This window comes from Tachysurus vachellii, chromosome 24, assembly GCF_030014155.1.
Source record: "Tachysurus vachellii isolate PV-2020 chromosome 24, HZAU_Pvac_v1, whole genome shotgun sequence".
Classification (NCBI taxonomy): domain Eukaryota; kingdom Metazoa; phylum Chordata; class Actinopteri; order Siluriformes; family Bagridae; genus Tachysurus; species Tachysurus vachellii.
Genome location: NC_083483.1, coordinates 17,063,046 through 17,088,133, shown reverse-complemented (window position 1 = coordinate 17,088,133; position 25,088 = coordinate 17,063,046). Strand labels below are relative to the sequence as shown.

The following is a 25,088-nucleotide window of genomic DNA, read 5'->3' as shown; positions in this document are numbered from 1 at the left end:
GAGCTGCACCTGAAACATTAGAAGTCCTGATCATTGATGTGCTGTTCCTCTCAGCAGGTGTGTGGAGCTCCACCAGCACTGTGCTCCGTGTGTAAAGCTGACGTTAACACGTCACAAGGATCTGAACACACGTTACAGGGAGCGGACGTAGTGTGTGCCGCTGCAGCCGAATGGCCCGAGGTCTCCTGTGGAGCGAGTGAATTAAAGAATGAGGAGGATGAACCCAGCACCTCTGTCCGTTCATACGGTGATCAGAACTCGGCTGAGTCGCTCTCCTCACCACACACACCTCTAAAAACATTTAGCAGTGAAGACCAGCACACAGAACACACTCCGCTCATGATGTGTTCAGTGACGCTGGTGGACTGCAGGACCATGGTGGAGCTGAACGGAAACATCACACAAGAGGAAGACATGGATGATGGGAGTGTTCATGCTGAGGAACCTGAGGAACCGGAGGAGGCCAGCGATGAGTTTTGTCCTTCAAGTGAGTTGAGATTGTTTATGTTTTTATTTCGAAACCAAATCTTCAAAAATAACCAAAATATTTAGTATTTTGATCGTGTGCTAATGTTCTCAGCTCCTTTAGGTGACCACAGTGAGTCTTGTGACGACGAAAGCAAATTGTCAGACAAGCCGAATCAGAGGAGAAGGAAGAAGAAGAAGAGTGGAATAAAGACCATCTCCCCCTGCACCATCTGTGGGCAGGAGCTGATGTCTGCGGCGTTTCTGACGAGACACATGAAAATGCACGAGAATCGTGTGAAGCAAAAGACGCTGCGTCCTCACACGTGTACGGTGTGTGAGAAAGGATACCCCACACACTCGGCCCTCAAAGTCCACATGAAATCCCACAGTGTGGACAAACCGTTCCGCTGTGATCTGTGTGGAAACTGCTTCAAGACCAAAGGAAACCTCAAGTGTCACCAGAGCATACACACGGGGCAAAGGCCCTTTCAGTGCGCTTACTGTCAGATGTGTTTCTATCACAAAACTCACCTGAAAAAGCACGAGCGCGTTCACACTAACGAGAAACCTTACGTCTGCCCGGTGTGTGAGAAAGGCTTCATCACCATCAGTGCTCTGAAACAGCACCAGAGAGTGCACACGGGGGAGAAGCCTTACTCCTGCTCTTACTGTGACATGACGTTCGGACAGAAGGTGAACCGTGACCGACACGAGCGCACACACACGGGGGAGAAGCCTTTCCTGTGTGATCACTGTGGGAAGGGCTTCTCAGACCCCAGACACTTCTACACACACAAACGGATCCACGTGGGCGAGAAGCGCGAGCGGCCGTTCCAGTGCTCCTTCTGCGGCAACAGCTTCTTCTACCGCATCAACCTGAAGCAGCACGAACGTGTTCACACTAAAGAGCGACCTTACAGCTGCACTCAGTGCCCGAAAACCTTCGCTCGGCCCGACGTGCTCAAAACACACCTGCGTGTTCACACTGGTGAGAAACCGTATCACTGCAGCATCTGTGATCAGGGCTTCACTTATCTGGGCAGCTTTAGAGCTCATCAGAAGAATCACACCAAGGAGGACGTGAAGCAGAACCTGTAGCACACACACTCACTCGCGCACACACACACACACACACACACACACACACACACACACTCTCTCTCTCTCTCCCACACACACACTCTCTCTCCCACACACACGCCCACACACACACTCACATGCCCGCCCACACAAACACACTCACACGCCCACACGCTCACACGCCCACACACACACACACTCACACGCCCACACACACACTCACACGCCCACATACTCACACACACTCACACACACTCACATGCCCACACACTCACACGCTCAGTCACACACTCACACACTCTCACACACACACTCACATGCCCACATACTCACACTCTCACACACACACACACACACGCCACACACTCACACACTGTCTCACACACACACACTCACACCCACACAACCACACACTCACACACACACTCACTCACACTCACACAACCACACACTCACACGCCCAAACACTAACACACTTACACACCCACACACTCACTCACACACACACACTCACTCACACACTCACACGCCCAAACACTAACACACTTACACACCCACACACTCGTACACTCCACTTCTCCTGGACTGTGTGTGATGCTGAAAGACTGACAGTCATCAGATCCTCCAGTTTATTTATTTTCGGTGATTAGACTGAAACACCATCAAATGAACGCTACAGCATCCAGAAACCAAACCATCTGACAGCGTGAACATCACCCTGGACACTAACCTGCTGTCCTGAAGGTGTTCACTTCAGAAAGACAGTAAAGTACTGAACACACCGCTTGGGTAAAAAAAAGAAGCATGTTAATATAAGGTGTGTGTGATGTCATCAATGATGAGAACAAAGCCTGAAGGTGTTTACTGACACTGAACACCTGAGAGTAGATAAGTGGAGTTATTAACTGATTTTAACAGGAGTGTAGCCTCGAATACAGTGAGAACATTATCTACACGTTTATCCTGTAGAAGCTCTGCCCCGTGGTCACGCCATGGTCACGCCATCACGCCATGGTCACGCCATCACGCCATCACAGGAGAAAACTTCTCAACTAATCTGTAATTCACAAGGAACCACAGAATAACATCTTAATCCTCAACATTGTGCACTGATCACACTGCAGGATCCACGAGAAGAACACCATGGACACCAGGCCTACATCAAACATCCTCTACATCTCTCTCTCTCTCTCTCTTTCTCTCTCGCCATCCCTCTCTCACCCCCCCCTCTCTTGCTCTCTCTCTCTCTCTCTCTCTCTCTTTCTCTCTCGCCATCCCTCTCTCACCCCCCCCCTCTCTCGCTCTCTCTCTCTCTCTCTCTTTCTCTCTCGCCATCCCTCTCTCACCCCCCCCTCTCTCGCCATCCCTCTCTCTCTCTCTCTCTCTCTCTCACAGGTTTTGAGACTGAGTGAATAATAAAGTTTGTTTTGTGTTGATTTGCTTTCCAAATGTGTATAATTTGAATTCCCTGATTAAAAGACGAATAAAACCCCAGGAAGTGGAGGTGAGGTTTGAGGGACTGGCTGCGTGGTGGAAGGAGAGTTTATCTGATAGAAGTGACCTCTGTAGAAGTGCTGGTCTCACCACTCATTGTGAAACATCATGTTATCTCGAGCATCTCTCTGCTGCTTCCTCCTTTTTAACTCTAGGTGATTAACACAGAACATTCTGGGGATTTCAGCTTGGACTTCATCAGTAAAACGGTGTTCAGTGTTGGTCATTTCAGCTGAACCTCAGTGATGTTCTTATGTTTAATCAGTTCACTGAATTCTCCCTCCTGAACTTATTGAAAGTGAGGGAACGTCACCTGAAGGTCCAGAGAAAGAGGATGTTTAAGACAAACTTCTGCATCATCATGGTGCTTTCACAACCTTCAGACTTTACTGGAAGTGTAGAAGGTCAGAGCTGCTGCTTACGTGTACATCTACATCACCAGCACAGAACAGAATGTTAGTGCTACACTTTTCTGTGTTAATCTAACCTGTGCATGTCCACACACTCACTGATCACTTTATTACTCACTTCACTTAATGTTCACATCTAACCTCAGACCTCATTCCCCTGGTTTTTGATGAGTCAGGACACAGGAGCAGGTTGGGGTTAGATTTAGAAAGAAGGACAAATGAAGGTCAAGGGTTAAGAAGAGGGACGTGACGGACGTGTCTCTGTCTTCTATCTGTTCCATGTTCTGGGAGTCAGTCAGTGCTTTAGAGTAAAGTACAGAGTACAGTCTGAAGATCTAAAGTAGTGTTTCAGTCGTCGTCTGATTTCTGGGTAGAAAGATGTTTAGATTAGATCTAATTAGATGTGTGGAGTTTTACAGGTGTGTCAGAATAAACTCTTTAATCTAAACACGTCATGTTCAGCTGCACTCCAGCCTGAGATTCATCTGACTGTATGGCCAAAAGTACGTGGACACCAGAGTGCTGAATATCTGAACGTCTCCTTCTAAAAGCATGGTGCTGATGTTGAGTTCTTCTCCTTTGCGTTCAGTGTCCACAAACCTCTGGCCCTGGTGTGTGTTGGGTAATCAGCATTGAGGACCTGAGAAGCTGACCGTTGGGAGTTTCACTGCACTGTGGTAACCGTTAGTTTCAGAGGAACGTGTGTCTACACAGTTGCTGACTTGCAGGAGCTCCTGCACTGACCAAGCAGAAAGAAGATTGTGAAATAAAAGGAACTATTTCAGCGTTGTCACAGTGCAGATAAAACTTGGCCTGAAGCTGACACTGGGTGTGTTCTTTTATCTCTGAAATCATTCCCAGGTTCATTTCATTCTCACGTGTTGTAACTTCATACTGAGCGTTTGAGCTTTTACACCAAATCAGCACCGACTCCTGATCATTAATAAATAAAACTGATACTTAATAAAAGATGGAGGAATAAAAGAATGTCTGTGTCTGTGTGTCTGTGTCTGCTGTGTGTGCCTGTGTGTCTGTGTGTGTGTGTGTGTCCGAAAAATGCTACACCTGCTTTACATGATCACCTTCATCACTGCTGCTCTATCATCACCTTCATAGAATATTTCCTTTTGGCAGCTGAGGTGAAGGTTTGGGATTATACAGCTGACACAAAGTATGTGTGTGTGTTTTTGTGTGTGTGGTGAATGTGTGTGTGTGTGTGAGAGCAAGAGAGAGAGAGAGAGAGTGAGTGTGTGTGTGGTGAGTGTGTGTGTGTGGTGAGTGTGGTGAATGTGTGTGTGGTGTGTGTGTGTGTGTGTGTGTGTGTGGTGAGTGTTTGTGTGTGTGTGTGTGGTGAGTGTGTGTGGTGAGTGAGTGAGTGTATGTGTGTGTGTCTGTGTGTGTGTGGTGAGTGAGTGTGTGTGTGGTGAGTGAGTGTGTGTGTGTGTATGCGTGTGGTGACTGAGTGTGTGTGTGGTGAGTGTGTGTGTGGTGAGTGAGTGTGTGTGTGTGTGGTGAGTGAGTGTGTGTGGTGACTGAGTGTGTGTGTGTGGTGAGTGAGTGTGTATATGTGTGTGTGTGTGGTGAGTTAGTGTGTATATGTGTGTGTATGCGTGTGGTGAGTGAGTGTGTGTGGTGAGTGAGTGTGTGTGTGTGTATGCGTGTGGTGACTGAGTGTGTGTGTGTGGTGAGTGAGTGTGTGTGGTGACTGAGTGTGTGTGTGTGGTGAGTGAGTGTGTGTGTATGCGTGTGGTGACTGAGTGTGTGTGGTGACTGAGTGTGTGTGTGTGGTGAGTGAGTGTGTATATGTGTGTGTGTGTGTGTGTATGCGTGTGGTGAGTGAGTGTGTGTGGTGACTGAGTGTGTGTGTGTGGTGACTGAGTGTGTGTGTGTGGTGAGTGAGTGTGTGTGTGGTGACTGAGTGTGTGTGTGTGGTGAGTGAGTGTGTGTGTGTGGTGAGTGAGTGTGTGTGGTGAGTGTGTGTGTGTATGCGTGTGGTGAGTGAGTGTGTGTGTGTGGTGAGTGAGGATATATAAACAGATGAAGTGACCGTGACAGTTGGTTAGAGCGATGGCGTGGATTCAGCTTCTGTTCTTCTCTCTTCTTCTCTCCTTCACTCCTCTCACTACACTGTCTCGCAGCGGTAAGTTCTCTTCTTACACACCTTCTAAATAAGAACCACACATTAGACACTACACTGTGTGTGTGTGTGTGTGTGTGTGTGTCTATAAATTCACTGTGTACTATATATCCAGGTGCTCATCTTCACTCCAGATGAAACAATATGACTGATTTCTTGTCCTGTAATTAATATCCTGTGAGTTAATAACACACCACCACTTTTTTCTCCCAGTTGTGAGTTACTCTACCACGCAGTTCACACAGCTGGTGTTTGTGCCCAGTGCTGTGGCATCGAGCAGCAGAACCTCCCTGACCTGCTCTGTTCTACAGGGACATGTGGGTTCTGCTGCTGATGAACAGACTGAGGCTTGTGGTGGTGGTGCTGTGGTTGGGTTTAGGGTTTAGGAGAAGAACCATTGAGACACTTTAACTCACAGGTGAGAGACTTGTGGATGGAGAATGAAGTCACAGGTTTGGGATTAATCATAAAGTTGTACAGAGTTATGATGAAAAGTTCTCTTTCTTCCTCCACATCACTGGTAGAAAACACAGATGAAAAGACTGAACAAAGTGATAAGTTTCACTGTAAAATGTCTATTAATGTGTTCTTTGTTTCTAACAACACTGCGATTTTTTAACATTGCTTCAGTTTTGTGATGTCAGAATTATGGAGCTGGAATTCAGTCAAGTTTTAACTCAGGATTTTGGACATGATGAACTTGGGTTTAAAGAGAGAGTGAGTGAGTGAGTGAGTGAGTGAGAGTGTGAGAGAGAGTGAGAGTGTGAGAGAGAGAGTGAGTGAGTGAGTGAGAGTGTGAGAGTGTGAGAGAGAGAGAGTGAGTGAGTGAGAGTGTGAGAGAGAGAAGAGTGAGTGTGAGAGAGAGAAGAGAGAGTGAGTGAGTGAGTGAGAGTGTGAGAGTGTGAGAGAGAGTGAGAGTGTGAGAGAGAGAAGAGAGAGTGAGAGAGAGAGAGATAGAGAGTGAGAGTGAGAGTGTGAGAGAGAGATAGAGAGTGAGTGAGAGAGTGAGAGTAAGAGAGAGAAGAGAGTGAGAGTGAGAGAGAGAGTGAGAGAGAGAGTGCGAGAGAGAGAGAAGAGAGAGTGAGAGTTAGAGATGGAGAGTGAGTGAGAGAGTGAGAGTGTGAGAGAGAGAAGAGAGAGAGAGAGAGAGATGGAGAGTGAGTGAGAGAGTGAGAGTGTGAGAGAGAGAAGAGAGAGTGAGAGAGAGAGAGATAGAGAGTGAGAGTGAGAGTGTGAGAGAGAGATAGAGAGTGAGTGAGAGAGTGAGAGTGAGAGAGAGAAGAGAGAGAGAGTGAGAGAGAGAGAGTGAGAGAGGGAGTGCGAGAGAGAGAGAGAAGAGAGAGTGAGAGAGAGAGATGGAGAGTGAGTGAGAGAGTGAGAGTGTGAGAGAGAGAAGAGAGAGAGAGAGAGAGAGAGTGAGTGAGAGAGTGAGAGAGAGAGTGAGAGAGTGAGAGAGTGAGAGTGAGTGAGAGAGAGAGTGAGTGAGTGAGAGAGTGAGAGAGAGTGAGAGAGAGAGAAAGAAAAAGATGAAGATGAAGATGAAGATTTACCTGCTCTGGAATTGGGTTACTACATTGTTGTTTTTTTCATACTTCACTAATGATGGATGTTTTCAATCCTGCCTCCTTTTTTCATTTAGTTTCGTACAAGTAACAGAATAAACCCAAGTTTTTTAATAATATATTTTTATTGCCTTTTGTGTGTGTGTCTGTGCATGTGTGCGTGTGTGTGTACAAGTGAGTGAGTGAGTGTGTGTGTGTGTGCGTGTGTGCACGAGTGAGTGAGAGGGTGTGTGTGTGTGTACAAGTGAGTGTGTGTGTGTACAAGTGAGTAAGTGTGTGTGTCTGTGTGTGTATGTGTGTGCACGTGAGTGAGTGAGTGTGTGTGTGTGTGTGCACAAGTGAGTGAGGGTGTGTGTGTGTGTACAAGTGAGTGTATGTGTGTGTGTGTGTGTGTGTGTACAAGTGAGTGAGTGAGTGTGTGTGCATGTGTACAAGTGAGTGTGTGTGTGTGTACAAGTGAGTAAGTGTGTGTGCATGTGTACAAGTGAGTGTGTGTGTGTGTGTGTGTGTGTGTGTGCACAAGTGAGTGTGTGTGTGTGTGTGTGTGTGTGTGTGTGTGTGCACGTGAGTGAGTGTGTGTTACCACAGTTGTAAACATATAAACTATATAAACATTTTACTTTAACAGTAAGATTTTAGTTTTGAACTCTGTGCAGTAAATAAACTCGACCCAGTTGATGATGTGCAGCTGGAGAATGATGACTTTATTTATAATGTGTTATTTCCCCTCTCCAGTACCTGGTGATGATGTGGAGAACGCTGGTGATGATGGTGATGGTGATGATGGTGATGGGGTAAATGTTTTATTGTCACTAATTAACTATTTAATACTAAACTACACAGTAAACACTGGAGTCATTGGTAATGTTTTTATTTCTTGTTTCTCTTCATCGTAACTCAGAATATATGTGAAAGTATCTGTGGGGGTGAGTACAGAACTGACTCACAACGTGAAACACATCGTGCTAGTCGTGTTTGGTGGTGTTTAGGTCTGAACATGGTGTTTGTTTGTGCTGTTCTCATGCAGGCATTGACGAGGAACTAAAAAGCTGCTGCAGGAAACTGGCTGAGAAAATAGATTACAGCTTTAACGTGGGTCAGTAATCACATGAGCTACAAATCATTAGGATTATAAAATGTTCTGGTTTACAAAACGTCTGACATGTTAATGTTAAGGGTTCTTATTGGTTCTGGCTCTGGTTCTGGTTAATGTTTTGGACTGTATTCTGAATGGCTCTAGATTATGGACAGTTGTAGGGCTTTAAGGTTGTAGATTAGAAGACTGATATGTTATTAAGTGTTGAGAGTTCAGTTATTGAGTAATGCAAATGTTCTCAATTCTCCCAGTCATTTGTTTTTAAGCCATGAGAAACTAAAAATGTATTTATTATTAATGTTAGATGTGACCTGCTGTTGATCTTCTTTTGCTCTCCAGAGAAAGATCTGTTTGCTGTGAAGGAGCAGCTGAGATGGAACAAACTGTTGTGTATAAACTCCTCTCAGGTGTCCTCAGTGCAGCTCGCAGGTGAACATCACATCACCATATTTAACTTCAGCATAATAAACACACAGTGCTAATGTTGTCAATGTGCAGCTCTGCAGAACCAGCTGGACAGCATGCTACAGCAGCTCGAGGAGAAAGGCACCCAGGGACCTTCTCAAACCAGTATGTACACATGTGTGATGATTTAGACATACAACTTACACCAGGCCACAATACGTGTGTTACGTGTGAGTTACATTAGCATTTTAACTGCAGTCTAAAAACATATGTACTTTAATCCCTGATTGTGTCCTAATTAGAGATTGTGTCCTAATCCCTGATCGTGTCCTAATCCCTGATCGAGTCCTAATTCCTGATCGTGTCCTAATCCCTGATCGAGTCCTAATCCCTGATTGTGTCCTAATCCCTGATTGTGTCCTAATCCCTGATCGTGTCTTAATCCCTGATCGTGTCCTAATCCCTGATCGAGTCCTAATCCCTGATCGAGTCCTAATCCCTGATTGTGTCCTAATCCCTGATTGTGTCCTAATCCCTGATCGTGTCTTAATCCCTGATCGTGTCCTAATCCCTGATCGAGTCCTAATCCCTGATCGAGTCCTAATCCCTGATCGAGTCCTAATCCCTGATCGTGTCCTAATCCCTGATCGAGTCCTAATCCCTGATTGTGTCCTAATCCCTGATTGTGTCCTAATCCCTGATCGTGTCTTAATCCCTGATCGTGTCCTAATCCCTGATCGAGTCCTAATCCCTGATCGAGTCCTAATCCCTGATCGTGTCCTAATCCCTGATCGAGTCCTAATCCCTGATTGTGTCCTAATCCCTGATCGTGTCCTAATCCCTGATCGTGTCCTAATCCCTGATCGTGTCCTAATCCCTGATCGAGTCCTAATCCCTGATCGTGTCCTAATCCCTGATCGAGTCCTAATCCCTGATCGTGTCGTAATCCCTGATTGTGTCCTAATCCCTGATTGTGTCCTAATCCCTGATTGTGTCCTAATCCCTGATCGTGTGTTAATCCTGAGTGTGTATACATTGTAGTGTCGAACATCCTGCAGGAGTATGTGAAAGCTCAGAAGCTTGAGTTGAACCTTTTAGCAGAGACAGATCCAAAGAAGATCACAGGTTAGTGATGGAATGGTAACGAGACAATAAATTCACAGTGTGATGTATTATTTATTGCTGTTCTGTGGTTAGTTGTGTGTCAGAAATAAAGCTGTGTTAATTTCCCCTTATTCCCTGATCAGAGATTCAGGAACAACTGAAAAAATCAAAAGCTGAACTGGAGGTGCTGGTTGGGAACTTAAATGAGATAGAGTGCTATACAGGGAACAGGAGCAGAGGTGTGTCCACACACACACACACACACACACACAAACACACACACTACACAAACACACACACAAACACACACACTACACAAACACAAACACACAAACACACACACAAACACACACACTACACAAACACACACACAAACACACACACACACATACATACACACACACACAAACACACACACACAAACACACACACAAAACCACACACACACAAACACACACACACAAACACACACACTACACAAACACACACAAACACACACACAAACACACACACAAACACACACACAAACACACACACACACATACATACACACACACACAAACACACACACAGACACACACACGCACATACATATACACACACACACAAACACACAAACACACACACTACACAAACACACACACGCAAATACACACAAACAGACACACAAACACACACACACTAACATACTGTCTTTTAATAATATATTTTTATTGCCTTTTGTGTATGTGTGTGCGCACAAGTCAGTGAGTGAACAAGTGTGTGCATGACTGTGTGTGTGTGTGTGTGTGTGTGTGTGTGTGTGCACAAGTGAGTGAGTGATTGAGTGAGTGTGTGCTGACTGATACATTTCATGAATATTATGTAGGTAAACTATGTAAATAAAGACTGTAACTGTATAAATAAATAAATAAATAAATACATGAGAGACATAGTGATTGTGTGTTATTTGTGTTTGTAGATTTAGAGAAGGAGCTGAGTGAGAAATCAGACAGGATTTCAGAACTGCTTGGCGCGAATCTGTGTAAGAGAACACACACACACACACACACACACACACACACACACACACACACACACCTAGTAGTGACTGTGATTATTTGTTGCTTTAGATATGGAGGAGAAGATTGCTGACACGCTGTCAGAATGCAACGACCTTCAGGAAAATTACAACAGTGAGATTAATATAAAATATTTTATATTAGATTCAGAAAGTAAAATCTTTATGTTTGTGTACTGGGAAGTTGTTTAATTAATATATTATTATTATATATTATTATAATATATTATATATTATTTCTTGCTTGTAGATTTGGAGGAGAGGTTTGATGAAGAAGAGGAAGAATACAACCAACTGAAGGAAAATTACAATGGTGAGATTGTTCTAAATATATTTATCTATTATTATTATTATTATTATTATTATTATTATTAAACAAGTAATGAGATATTTGTTTGTCTCTCTACTTATTTTAAACTACAGAATTATTAAAGGAGGTGGAAAACAATGGAAAACCCGACCCAGACCTGAAGCTGAGTGAGTGGAACTGATAACTGCGTTTAACCCCTAACCCCTAACCCCTAAAACATAACCCCTAACTTCTAATAACTAACCCTTAACTGCTATTTTCTATCCCCTCATCCCTATCCCCTATCCCCTATCCCCTTATCCCTATCCCCTTATCCCTATCCCCATCCCCTTATCCCTATCCCCTTATCCCTATCCCCTATCCCCTTATCCCTATCCCCTATCCCCTCATCCCTATCCCCTATCCCCTCATCCCTATCCCCTATCCCCTCATCCCTATCCCCTTATCCCTATCCCCTATCCCCTATCCCCTCATCCCTATCCCCTCATCCCTATCCCCTCATCCCTATCCCCTATCCCCTATCCCCTCATCCCTATCCCCTCATCCCTATCCCCTATCCCCTATCCCCTCATCCCTATCCCCTCATCCCTATCCCCTATACCCTCATCCCTATCCCCTATCCCCTATCCCCTTATCCCTATCCCTTGTAACCTTTCACTCTACACACTCCTCTTCAATGCCATAGCCTTAGAACCATTTCTGTAATTCTGTAATATTTATTTACTGTATACACTTCCATATATACCACTTGCTGTAAATATGCTAGATATTTATCTGCACTTTTGCACGACTGCTACATTTTGCACTTCTGGTAGATGCCAAACTGCATTTCGTTGCTGTGTATCTGTACAATGCAAAGACAATAAAGTTCTATCTATCTATCTATCTATCTATCTATCTATCTATCTATCTATCTATCTATCTATCTATCTATCTATCTATCTATCTATCTATCTAATTCCTTATCCTTATCCCCTAACCCCTAATCCCCTATCCCCTAACCCCTAATCCCCTAACCCCTATCCCCTATCCCCTAATCCCTAATCCCTAACCCCTAATCCCCTAATCCCTATCCCCTATACCCTATCCCCTAATCCCTAATCCCTAACCCCTAACCCCTAACCCCTAATCCCATCCCCTAATCCCTAACCCCTATCCCCTAACCCCTAATCCCTAACCCCTAATCCCCTAACCCCTAACCCATATTCTAATTCTAAACATTAAATTCTGAACCCAACCCCTCGACCAGCTTGTAAACGTTTAGCCTGTTTCTGCTCCTGCTCTGATGTAAGATGTGATGAACTGGACGTAACTGATGAAGGTTCTGCTGATTTTCAGCTCTGGACATTCTGCCTCTGATCCAGGAAATCAACAAGCTGGAGGACAGAATCCGATCTGAGACGTCAGAGTCGGAGAGAAACAGTGTGTTCTAACCGCACACATGACTTTATAAAGTTTATTCAATAAGATGATAGTTCATGTGATTAAAGTGTGTGTGTTACAGAGCTAGAGGAGGAGCTGAGCGAGAAGAAGAAACAACTCGAATCTAAAAAGAAGGAATCAAACGATCCAGATACAAATAAAAGTGCGGAAAATTAAATAAACAAAGTTACATCAGTAAAGAAAGTGTAGATTTTTATTTTGTAGATTATATCCAATTTATTAGGTGTACCTGTGGTTTTCTTGACCAATCAGAGAGGACTTCATGAGAGATTTGTTTACATCATCACACATAAAGGTCTGATAATAAACTCATTGTCGTCTTCTGCTCAGTTCTCACCATAATCTCCAAACTGGAGGAGCTGTGGAAGTTTCAGAATGAGAACATAGACGTGAACAGTTTGGACCAAATCAAAGGTGAGAGTCTCTTTTATGTCATACAAACTTTAACAGAACTCCACTTTAATCCTGTCTTCATGAACAAAGAGAAGGTCAGATTAGAAGTAGATAACCAAGCTAGTTAGCGTGCTAAAGCAGGTAACCAGTAATAAATATTTATTAAACTTATATAATATACCCAGTTCACCAGCCGTGATATTCGTGTGTTGTTTAAAGATAAGAAAGAGGAAGTGCTTGGACTGATCTCTGAACTGGACGACTCAAACCTGGCCAAAATCGGTAAGTTTAGCAAAGACACGATTTGCATTATTGTTGATCCAGATGATTAGGGTTTAAGGTTTAGCCTTAAATGAACCAAGCAGTGTAGATTAAACATGCTTTAAATGAGGGTTGGACACTGACCTTATTTCCCCCAGCAATTCTCATCTTAACCCCACCCACAAGCCTGACCTTATACTCGCACACCACCCTTACCTTAACCCTGTACACCACCCTGACCTTAAGTCCACCCACAACCCTCACCTTAACCCTGAATACTACACTGACCTTAACCCCACCCACAACCCTGACCTTAACCCTGAATAATACACTGACCTTAACCCCACCCACAAGCCTGACCTTATCCTTGCACACCACCCTCACCGTAACCCTGAATACTACACTGACCTTAACCCCACCCACAAGCTTGACCTTAACCCTGAATACTACACTGACCTTAACCCCACACACAACCCTGACTTTAACCCCGTACACCACCCTGACCTTAACTTTGCCCACAACCCTGACATTAACCCCACCCACAAACCTTTAAAAAGTGTTCAAATGTGTAAGTGTTAGCGTTCAGCTCCGTTAAAGTGAAGCATGTGGTGTTTTTACTCTTTATGTCCCCATCTTTCTCAGTGCTGAAGAACATGGTTTTGCTGTCAGATCAAACACATCTACAAAGACTTATGTCAGACATCAAAGAGAAGGCAGACAAACAGATAGCAGGTATGTGTGTGTGCGTGTGTGTGTGTAAGTGAGTGTGTGTATGTGTTTATATGTGTGTGTGTGTGTGTGTGTGTGTGTGTGTGTGTGTGTGTGTGTGTGTGTGTATGTGTGTGGATGTGTGTGTGTGTGTGTTTGTGTGCATGTGTGTGTGCGCGAGTGTGTGTGTTTGTGTGCATGTGTGTGTGTGCGAGTGTGTGTGTTTGTGTGCATGTGTGTGTGTGTGTGTGTGCGAGTGTGTGTGTGTGCGAGTGTGTGTGTGTGTGCGAGTGTGTGTGCATGTGTGTGTGTGCGAGTGTGTGTGTTTGTGTGCATGTGTGTGTGTGTGTGTGCGAGTGTGTGTGTGTGCGAGTGTGTGTGCATGTGTGTGTGCGAGTGTGTGTGTGTGTGTGTGTGTGCGAGTGTGTGTGCATGTGTGTGCGCGTGTGTGTTTGTGTGCATGTTTGTGTGCGTGTGTGTGTGTGTGTGTGTGATATCTGAGTTGGAATGAAATAGTGCTGCTATCATCACCTATCATCACTTAGTGATCATCACATCTGAGTATTTCTAGTGTTTGCCTTAAAGTTCCTCTTTGATGTTTAGATGTACATTTAGATGTAAATTTCAGTATTAAAGGTTTAGATGTAAGTTAAAAGTTTATGGTGTTTAATGTTTAGACTTGAAGTTCAGCAGAAGTCATAAGCTGCTTTAGATGTGCTGTAGTCTACAGTGTCTCCCCTCTGGAGCAGAACATGTCACTGTGACTGATGTGTGAAGTTAATCTGTGGACATAAGTAATGATTGTGATTGTGAACAGAACTGCAGAAGGACCTGAGGAAGAAGGAGGAGGAGCTGAAGAGGAAGACCACAGAACTGGCACAGAAGGACAGTAATGTAGCCAAGCTCAGTAAGTGACCACCACCTTTTTGTTTTTACACTTGAGCATCAAATCTTTTTTATTTCATTCCCTAAATTAAACCTTTCAGCCAATGATATCAAGAATTTGAAAGAAGAACAGGAGAAACTTAAAAAACAACAGAAAAACCTGGAGGAAACTGCAGCGTCACAGCTCGCAGGTACATCAGCTTTTTCATTCATTCATTCATTTTCTACCGCTTATCTGAACTTATCTCAGGCGTCATCGGGCATCGAGGTAGGATACACCCTGGACGAAGTGCCAACCCATCGCAGGGCATCAGCTTTTATTGTTCTTTATTTTCTGCAAAGTTCAGAGTTTAGGTCAATACATTTGTCACGAGTGGAGTTATAAATAAGTAAATGATCAAAAGATAATTTGTGACTGTGTGAAACTGGACAGAACTGCAGGATCAGCTGGATGAGAAGAAGCAGGAGCTGGAGAAATGGAAAAACTCACTACAGAAGAAGGAATCAGAGTTAGCAACAAATGGTGAGGGAATGATTACAATACACACACGCTAATGCTGCATTCCTTTAACAATATCATCACATCAGGACCTCCATCATCTCCTGATTTTAACTCTATCCTGATGAAGCACTGATGTATCTACTTAGGAGTAGAGTAGCTCCAGCTCACTGCAGTAAATATGTCACTGAGCTGAAGTTCTGGAGATGATGCAGTTCTTCTGATCTGTTAATGTTTCTGTGGTTAAAGTAATAAAGATCACTGAGCTCCTCGAGAAACTCAGACAGACTGAAGAGGAAGCCAGCAGGAGAAGCCAGGAGGCTGCAAAAAGGATAACAGGTGGGGTTCATCTATCCATCTATATATCCATCCATCCATCCATCCATCCATCCATCCATCCATTTTCCTCATAATTCGTCTATCTATTCTTTCATCAATCCACCCCTTCCTTATCCATATCCAGTTGTTGCTCCACTACATTAAATTCCTTCACTGAGATACTTCATTGTTTATTAGAAGCTTTGTTTAATCTTATAAAGTTTTACACATTGTCTGAATTCTGTAAATGAATTTCTCTTCCAGATCTGGAGGATCAGCTGAAGCAGGAAGAGCTGAAAAATAAAAGTAAGTTCAGTTTCCTTCTAAAAATGTTATCACTTTTCTCCTGACTCCTCAATCTCTAAATCACTGAGTGGTTGTGATCCAAATCAAAGGAAGTGAGTTACATTCTCTCTGTAATTGTTCAGGCTAATCTACAGTAGCATCTCATGCTAACGTCTGATTAGCTAATCAGTCACATGACCATGATGAAGGCTTTATGAAGCCATTACATATAAAGGCCTTTATTTTACTGCTGTAGGACTGCAGACTGCACTGAAGAATGCCACAGATTGCGATAAGCTGAAGAAATCCTACGACAGTGAGGAAACCTTCTGTTTGATTCAACTTCTTTTTAAACATGTACAGTTTTTTTCCCCCATTTTTTTAAAGCTTTTGTTTTGGTGTGTGTTACAGAACTGAAGACTGAGTTTGATGACACAGTTTTAAAGCTGAATGACACACTGACTAAACAAGGTGATTAAAACCTGAATAAAAATTAGTCAGGACATTCTAACAGGTACATTATAATATTTTATTTATAATAAATTGATATTTCCTGTTTTCACTCTTTCCTCTTTATGTTTATTTGTAGTGTTTACAGTGGAAGCACTCAGACAGGACATACAGAGACTGGAGCAGGAAATCCGCTCGTCAGAAGGAAACACTGATGGTGTGTATGACATCACACAGCCAGGACTTCCTTTACACTTGCTTTCCTTCAGGAAACTGGAAGCTAGAGATCACACTGCACATCCTGGATCAAATCGTTGTGTCCCACACAGACACACTAAAGGCTTTCTGATGTTGGTGATGTTCTGAGTGATCAGGAGAAGGTTCTGTTCTGTCCCCTGCAGTGAGGGGAAGCTGCAGCAGGACCTGTAGACATCCAGACACAAAACCCACATGATGTCTGTTCTGTTTCTGTTTCAGAGCTGAAACTGAGACTACAACAGAAGAAAGCAGAGCTGGAGGAGGCCAAAAAGAATATAAAGAAATGGAGAAAAGAAACTCTGAAGAGTAAGCAGGAACAATGTGGTGTAGAAGATCTGATTAATAAAGTCTGGATTGCTGTTTATATTAGTGTTTATATTAGTGCTTATATAAGTGTTTATGTGTTTATATAAGTGTTTATATTAGTGTTTATATAAGTGTTTATATTAGTGTTTATATTAGTGTTTATAATAGTGTTTATATTGGTGTTTATATTGGTGTTTATATTAGTGTTTATATTAGTGTTTATATTAGTGTTTATAATAGTGTTTATATTAGTGTTTATAATAGTGTTTCTATTAGTGTTTATATTAGTGTTTATTATAGTGTTTCTATTAGTGTTTATTTTAGTGTTTATTTTAGTGTTTATTTTAGTGTTTATATTAGTGTTCATATTAGTGTTTATATTAGTGTATATATTAGTGTTTATATTAGTGTTTATATTAGTGTTTATATTTGTGTTTATATTGGTGTTTATATTAGTGTTTATATTAGTGTTTATATTAGTGTATATATTAGTGTTTATATTGGTGTTTATATTAGTGTTTATATTAGTGTTTATATTGGTGTTTATATTGGTGTTTATATTAGTGTTTATATTAGTGTTTATATTAGTGTATATATTAGTGTTTATATTGGTGTTTATATTAGTGTTTATAATAGTGTTTATATTAGTGTTTATATAAGTGTTTATATTAGTGTATATATTAGTGTTTATATTGGTGTTTATATTAGTGTATATATTAGTGTTTATTATAGTGTTTATAATAGTGTTTATTTTAGTGTTTATTATAGTGTTTATAATAGTGTTTATATTAGTGTTTAGAATAGTGTTTATATTAGTGTTTATATTGGTGTTTATATAAGTGTTGACATGGTTAAAGATATTGTTAAAGGGACAAGACGTGTGTAAGGATGTAAATCATTTCCATTTCTTCTGGTGTGCAGTTAATCAAATACTCGAGGATTTGAGAAAGGTGGAAAAGAAGCAGGAGGAACACATCCAGGAGTATTTAGCCAAGATAAGCCGTGAGTTTGATCATTTCTGTTTAAAAAAAAAAGGTTTAAAATCCATTGTGAATAAAAGTTGTGTGTGAAAGCAGGACTGGAGAAGGACATGGAGGAATTGTTGGCTCAACTGACGGCCAGTGGAAACGAGAAGGCTACACTGTGTGAGTGTTCATGTGCTGTTATTATTATTATTATTATTATTATTATTATTATTATTATTATTATTATTATTATTAAGCTTTTATTAAAAGGATGCAATTATTGAACAATGGCCTTTTTGTTTTGGTGTCATGGTACTATAGTCATTTTATCCTCTCTCTCTTTCTCCCTTTCTCTCTCTCTCTCTCTCTCTCTCTCTCTCTCTCTCTCTCTCTCTCTCTCTCTCTCTCTCTCTCTCTCTCTCTCTCTCTCTCTCTCTCTCTCTCTCTCTCTCTCTCTCTCTCTCTCTCTCTCTCTCTCTCTCTCTCTCTCTCTCTCTCTCTCTCTCTCTCCCCTTCTCTCTCTCTCTCTCTCTCTCTCTCTCTCTCTCTCTCTCTCTCAGCCATCCAGGTGATCTTTTTAAAGGAGGAAGTGGCCCAGTTAAATAAAGCTCTTGTGAGACTTGAAGAGCAGGAGCAAGAGAAGACTGCAGGTCAGTTCCAGTGTAAATTACATGTGTTTCTCTGAACTGAAAGACAAACTGGTGAACAATCTGAATGTTTTAAAGGTTTGGAGAAGGAGATTGAAGAGAAGAATAAAGAGATTGCTTACCTAAACAAAAGCGGCTGTGGAACTGACCAACTCAGTAAGTGTTCAAGTCACAATAATGATTTTCCAAAGACCAAATAATGGAGCAGGTGATGTGAAGATCATGTAGTGTGAAGCAGAGAAACTGACGAAAACATGGGGTATGAAACACAGCACACACACATAGGGGGAGTAAATTAGGGTCAGGACAAGGAACGCTGGTGCAGGTTCAGAAGGAACAACAGGGAGGAGGAAAGAGTGAGGTCTCTCAGGGTGGTACATGAACTGAGACAAAGAGGGAAGTGTGAAAGACGACTCTGAATCAGAAATTGAGGAAAATCTGAACGGAGGAAAGAAAAACGAGAGGAAGACTGGAGCAGGAACTAAGGAGAAGCTGGACAGGAAATGTGAAAGTCTTAAGAACAACTTCGTAATAAATGTTCTCCTGTCCAGATTTGCAGTGTAATTACAACCTGACAGAACTTTAAGACACCGCCCCCTCCTGGTGATGTCACTTTCTGCCTCATCAGTTTTCCTCAAATGAATGTGACGAGGCTGATTCCAATGTTCTTTTCTGAAGATCATGATGTTTTACATTGTAGTCGAGTGATTAAATGTTTTTCCTCAGTTCAACACCTCGCTCCATGTTCACAATCCTCTGGTGATCAGACACTCAGAAATCAGCAGTAATCCAGTGTAAATATGCTCCACAAACTGTCTCTTCACATCTGATGAAACTCGGATACCAAGCTAACAGATATCTAACTGGGTGTTCTTCAGAGTACAGATGTGTGTTCTGTGTCTAATCCACAGAGAAGCAGATATCTAACCTGAAGCAGGAGCTGAGTGAGAAACAGCAGGAGCTGGAGCAGCTGAGGAGAGCGAACGCTGCACAGATCAGGGGTGAGGAACTAATGAGAAGAAAACATCTTCCCTGCTTCTTCTCAAGGCATCCCCAACTGCTGTTCATTAGTTTGTCTGTTTTGTTGATTTACTGTCTTTGCCACAGAGCTGCAGGATCAGCTAACCGAGAAGAACCGCAAGCTGGAGGAAGCCACACAGGAACTGGGGGAGCTCGACTCAGAAAACGCTAAACTGCGTAAGAGTTTCATTTGTCTGAGATATTAACATCTAAAAACTGATACTGTGTATTAAAATTCCATCAACACTATGATCACATACTCATTTAGTCCTGTGTGTGTGTGTGTGTGTGTGTTGTAGTTGATAAATTAGGCAATCTGAATGCACAGCTGATCGAACAGACAGGAGACCAAAAGCGTGAAGTTGGTGCTGCTCAGAAACGCATCTCTGGTAAACCATCGCTTTCTTTCACTGTATTAATACTTTATTGTTCTTTAAGTGTTTTTTCTTTTTTTTTTAGTTTACATATTGTTTCATTTCTAATCTGAATGTTTATCTGTTATCTAATAATGGACAATTTTGCTTTTATTTATTCTGTTTTATACCAAAGCATCAAAAAAAAAACAATCAGAAAATATATATATATTTTTTAAAGGTGACCAACCTGTAATTCTAATTCTGTCATGTGATGATTTTTTCCCCAAACAGAACTGGAAAAGCAGCTGAAGAAAAAGGAGAAGGAAATTTCAGACCTGAATAACAGTAATGCAGGTCAGATATCAGTTCTTCAGTTCTTCAGGACATTTCATCAACTTTGTTCTCTAAATGAAGGTGAAGATCATTTTCTGTGCTGTGATTTTTTTTTCCACAAAAAGAATGTGAGCAGCAGCTGAACCAAAAGCAGAGCGAAGTTTCAGACCTGAACATCAGTAACGATGGTAAGATCATATCTATCTATCTGTCTATCTGTCTGTCTGTCTGTCTGTCTGAAGTCGTGGCCTAATGGTTAGAGTTTGACTCCTAACCCTAAGGTTGTGGGTTCGAGTCTCGGGCCGGCCACGAGAACCCCCAACTGCTCCCCGGGCGCCGCAGCATAAATGGCTGCCTGCTCCGGGTGTGTGTTCATGGTGTGTGTGTGTTCACTGTGTGTGTGTGTTAACTGCTGTGTGTGTGCACTTTGGATGGGTTAAATGCAGAGAACAAATTCTGAGTATGGGTCATTAAAAAGGGTTTAATCAGACACTCTTGAGGTCTCGCTGATCTGCCAGAATATTTCATATCTTCAGCTTGTCTCATGCGGACATCAGTCCATATTATCTGAATGGTCTTATCTCAGGGTTGGTGAGCTGAGATGAGATTCCTTCCTCTATTCCAGCTCTTTAACACTCAGTTTCAAACAGTTCACTGTCCCAGTTTCAGATCTACATAAAACTCTGCTCTTGACCCCTGTGACAGGCTGCAGGTTTCTGTTCCTCTTCCGTGCCCCACAGTCCAAATGGTGTTTCATGTGTTTCATCTTCACATCATTTTCTCCCAAACAGAACTTAAAAATCAGCTGAAGAAAAAGGAGAAGGAACTCACAAATCTGAGTAACGCTAATGCAGGTCAGATATCTCTTTCAGTCATTATTATAAATGAATCTGATTTTTTTTTTCACTAATTTGAAGTGAAAATCTTGTAATTGTCTCATAATGTTATGATCTCCTAAACACCAATTAAAGATCAGCTGAAGAGGAAGGAGAAGGAAATTTCAGATCTGATGAACAGTAACACAGGTGAGATCTGTTTCTCCACCTCGACTCTTGTTTAGTTGCATTTAGTTTTTGTATTTTGACTTTACCTCATGGGAGGAAAAACTGAACCGGTTATAGGAAGTGTCTGATGACGTGTGACAGCAAATGTGGAATGATGGTGCCGTGACCATCATCGAAATAAACAAAGAAAAAAACTTCAACATAGAATTAATTTGTAAAACATTTGTATAGTTACTGTCATGGGTTTGATTATCATAAGATTCTCTCCCAAACAGAGCTTGAAGATCAGCTGAAGCAAAAGGAGAAGGAACTTTCAGACCTGAGAGACAGTAATGCAGGTGAGAGACCAGTTTCTCCATCCAGACATCATCATGCTACATCACTCTCCATCCTCGTACAGTGTGCTCTAATTAGTTGAGAACTTTAGGGATTAGTAGGATTGATTTGTGGTTTGGTAGCAACAGTCAGTTTTGCTGTATCACTGATAATAAATCTGTGGAATCATCAGTCTGGTTCCTCAGGGCTAAAGAACTATCAGTCTCCATCTTATCTTAAGGCATCATCTACCTATCCTGAGCTATTCTTAATCCGTTCCAAAGTAACAAGAACCAGTGATCATCATCCCACCAGGAGATATCATGGGTTTGTCTCATAGTGTCATTGTTCAGTTCCAGGGTTTAATCATTCAGGGCTGTTCAGCAGGTTGTGTTTATATTCAGATGTTATCTGAAGGTGATATTGTTCCAGCTTGAGAGGCCTGTTATTTGGCTTGTGGTCCTTCTTCAGTGCTCACTGATCTCTAATGGAGTGTCCTTGTTCTGTCACAAGATAACAGAGATCCATCAGAAGGAGACTTGTATTTGAATCTCACACAGTTTTCTTCCAAACAGAAGATCAGCTGAAGCTGACTTACACTGTACACACGACTGCTGCAGAGTCGTATTTTGTGGATGTTACTTAACATGTTTCTGTTGGTTCCTGACTTTCAGACACACTGTATATCAAGGCTTTTGTTTGTTAACCCTTTATCTTCTGCATTTCCTGTAGGGGTGAAAGAGGAGAATGAACGTCTGCGTGATCATCTGGCGACACTGAATGAGACACTCAAGGCAAAAGAGAGTGAGAATCTTTACCTCATGAAATCATTTTCAGCTCGTTTCATGTTCAATTCTTGTTTATGATGTATGACATGATTCTGTCCCAAACAGAGCTTGAAGATCAGCTGAAGCAAAAGGAGAAGGAACTTTCAGACCTGAATGAGAAGAATGCTGGTGAGAGATCAGTTTTTCTACCCAGACTCCATCATGCTCCATTGTTCTTAGCCTGTTCTTTTTGGATGAGAACATAGCGAGTAGTAGATCTGTTCTCAATCCTACTCATGATCCATCCTGAGCATCAGCAGCAGTCTGTTTCTGATCTGCAGCATCCATCAATCCTGAGAGATCATTGAATCAGAATGAACTGTTGTTTCTCTCAGTTTATTTTCACATCAATTGTTGATTATTTTTCTTCTCTATTTTAGTTCATTCTTCAGTCCATTAACCCTTTTGTTTTCCATGTTCTTTGGAGATGTGATTAGAGAAAATGAGCGTCTGCGTGTAGATGTGGGGAAACTGAACAACCGAGTCAAAGCCCTGCAGAGTGAGACACTTTAAAATCCCTCACTTTCATCTCCTTTCATTCTGATTATTTAAATGAAAGACGATTTGTTTGTAAATGAAGTGAACTGTAAGTAATTGGTTCTAAATAACTTCTAAGTATATTTTATTGACTGGTAACAGATGATAAAGTTTGGATTCAGAGAGCATTTAGTGCTAGAGAAGGATTTCTCCTCCACTTACACACTCCACCTGTTTCATGTGGAAATGCTGTAGTCTTCAGAACTGAGGATCAAGATGTGATTAGAATCCATCTCGAGGTATCACTCATCCACGTCCTGCTCTGATCAGTCTAGGCTTTAGGTGGCACTAATTTCCAGCTGTTGTTTTTCAAGAGTTCAGGCTTTCACCACATTCATAGCTGAGCTCCAGACTTCCTGTTAAGAGTCCTGAGAGTCGATGCTCTGAAGATTGTTTTCTAAAAGACTGTGTTTGATTTTCTCCCAAACAGTAAGTGATGATCAGCTGAAGCAAAAAGAGAAGGAAATTTCAGACCTGAAGAAAGTGAACACCAGTAAGAAATCTGTTTCTCTCTTTAGGAGTCTGAAGAACTTTATTCTTTAGTAAAAGCAGATTCTCTTTTATGACACTGATGACTTTAACCCTTTGTTTTTCTTCTTCTCTGTAGAGCTGCTTGATGAGAAGAAGAATCTGCAAGTAGATGTGACCAACCTAAAGAATCAATTAGAGGAGATAAAAAGTGAGACACTTTACCTCAAATTCATCACATTTCATTACTTTGAGGAACTGTTGGTTTAAAAGAAGTATAATAAGCAGCATCACTAAGCTGTGCTGGTTTCACTGGGTTCATTCTCTGAAATGTTGAACTGGGTTCATTCTCTGAAACTGGTTGAACTTTAATATCTTGATGAGGATCAGACGGCTGTTAAGGAGGAGATCGTTAATCACTTGTCTTGTTCTTTTCTTTCACTCTGAACAGAAAAGCCAGTCACAGTCTCACCTCCAGGGACTCTAAAGTTTGACTCCAACACAGCTCACAAGAATCTCCTGATCTCTAATGACCACCAGTCAGTGCGGGGTGTTAAGTACGCCCTCGAGCGACCCTACTCCCCGAGTCGCTATGACACGGTGATTGCTGCCCTCACAAAAACAGGCTTCAACAGTGGCCGAGCATACTGGGAGGTACAGGTGAAAGAGCGCTTGTGCTACACTGTGGGTGTAGCAGCTGAAACTGCACCCAGAAAAGGAAATATCAGGTACCGTCCCAGTAACAGATACTGGGTCATACAGAAGGAGAACAATCAGCACTACATGCTAATGGAACAACCTTTGCTGCTCCACCTCACGGACAAACTCAACGTCATCGGGGTCCTCATCGACTTCGACACCGGGGAGGTGGCCTTCTACAACTCTCAAACCAGAACAGTCCTCGGTATCTTCAGGGGGAACAACTTCACTCAGAAGCTCTACCCCTTTGTGGCTACGTGTGGCCGAGAGGGTCCAGAGGACTGGCCCATGGAGCTGCTGGATACTGGCTTCCCAACATGGCTTCCTAACTAACACAAAACAAAAAATGCATGCACGCAGGCACACACATGCACACCACTATATAAAGCTTTAAAAAGAATTATACCTTTTTAACTTTTGCATGGATTTCTGAAATAAAAACAGTCTGTTTTGCTTTCAACTTTCTGTGTTTTGTTTCTATCTACAGTAGAACTCGAGCCAGCAGAGTTAAAGCAAAGAGGGCGATTATATGTGAAAATGTGAATTAGACACAACCTATTCCTACAATAACAAGTTTATTCAGCTGATTAGTTAACTGCTAGACAACTAGTTTACATGTGGAACCAAACCTGTTAGAATATAATCTTACACGACCCAACACTCTGTTTTCCAACACTGCTAAATAGAGAAGATAGATAGATAGATAGATAGATAGATAGATAGATAGATAGATAGATAGATAGATAGATAGATACTTTATTGTCATTGCACAGGGTACAACAAAATTAAGTGTCAGTCCTTATGGTGCATAAAACGGTAAAAAAGAAAAAGGTATACACAAATATAAACTAGTATAAAAAACATTAAACATTAACATAAGTGATCTGATAAAATACTATTTACTTTAAGTAGTAAACAGCTGAGATATTGCACTTAACATAGTGCACATGTGAACAGTGTCATAAATTTAACTACAACAATAAAA

General features: G+C 41.9%; 2 protein-coding genes across 4 annotated transcripts in view; both read left to right on the top strand.

The window, feature by feature from the left end:
- The window catches only part of LOC132839635 (zinc finger protein 501-like), a 4,965-nt gene extending 2,870 nt beyond the window's left edge, over window positions 1–2,095 (top strand). The window contains exons 3-4 of one of the 3 annotated variants that reach the window (XM_060860719.1): window positions 58–487; window positions 581–2,095. In XM_060860719.1, coding sequence (XP_060716702.1) covers window positions 58–487; window positions 581–1,566 — 1,416 coding nt within the window. In that variant the 3' untranslated portion in view covers window positions 1,567–2,095. Of the gene's footprint in view, window positions 1–54; window positions 488–580 lie in introns of all 3 variants that reach the window. The other 2 variants (XM_060860720.1, XM_060860718.1) reach the window with 2 other exon arrangements.
- A 3,368-nt stretch (window positions 2,096–5,463) lies between these two features.
- On the top strand, window positions 5,464–24,563 carry LOC132839834 (putative leucine-rich repeat-containing protein DDB_G0290503). Its single transcript, XM_060861023.1, has 44 exons — window positions 5,464–5,592; window positions 7,887–7,945; window positions 8,053–8,077; window positions 8,179–8,247; window positions 8,587–8,676; window positions 8,746–8,817; window positions 9,694–9,777; window positions 9,900–9,995; window positions 10,718–10,780; window positions 10,869–10,931; window positions 11,067–11,129; window positions 11,240–11,293; window positions 12,465–12,548; window positions 12,631–12,711; window positions 12,900–12,983; window positions 13,182–13,244; window positions 13,866–13,955; window positions 14,749–14,838; window positions 14,918–15,007; window positions 15,250–15,339; window positions 15,565–15,654; window positions 15,898–15,939; window positions 16,175–16,234; window positions 16,330–16,389; window positions 16,508–16,585; window positions 16,846–16,932; window positions 17,854–17,934; window positions 18,009–18,077; window positions 18,458–18,547; window positions 18,623–18,700; window positions 19,456–19,545; window positions 19,652–19,741; window positions 19,864–19,953; window positions 20,212–20,274; window positions 20,379–20,441; window positions 21,045–21,107; window positions 21,225–21,278; window positions 21,533–21,595; window positions 22,305–22,376; window positions 22,466–22,528; window positions 22,827–22,898; window positions 23,367–23,429; window positions 23,544–23,615; window positions 23,856–24,563. Exons 1-44 carry the CDS (start codon window positions 5,520–5,522, stop codon window positions 24,434–24,436), a joined length of 3,717 nt encoding a protein of 1,238 aa, XP_060717006.1. The 5' UTR covers window positions 5,464–5,519; the 3' UTR covers window positions 24,437–24,563.
- The last annotated feature ends 525 nt before the right edge of the window (window positions 24,564–25,088 follow it).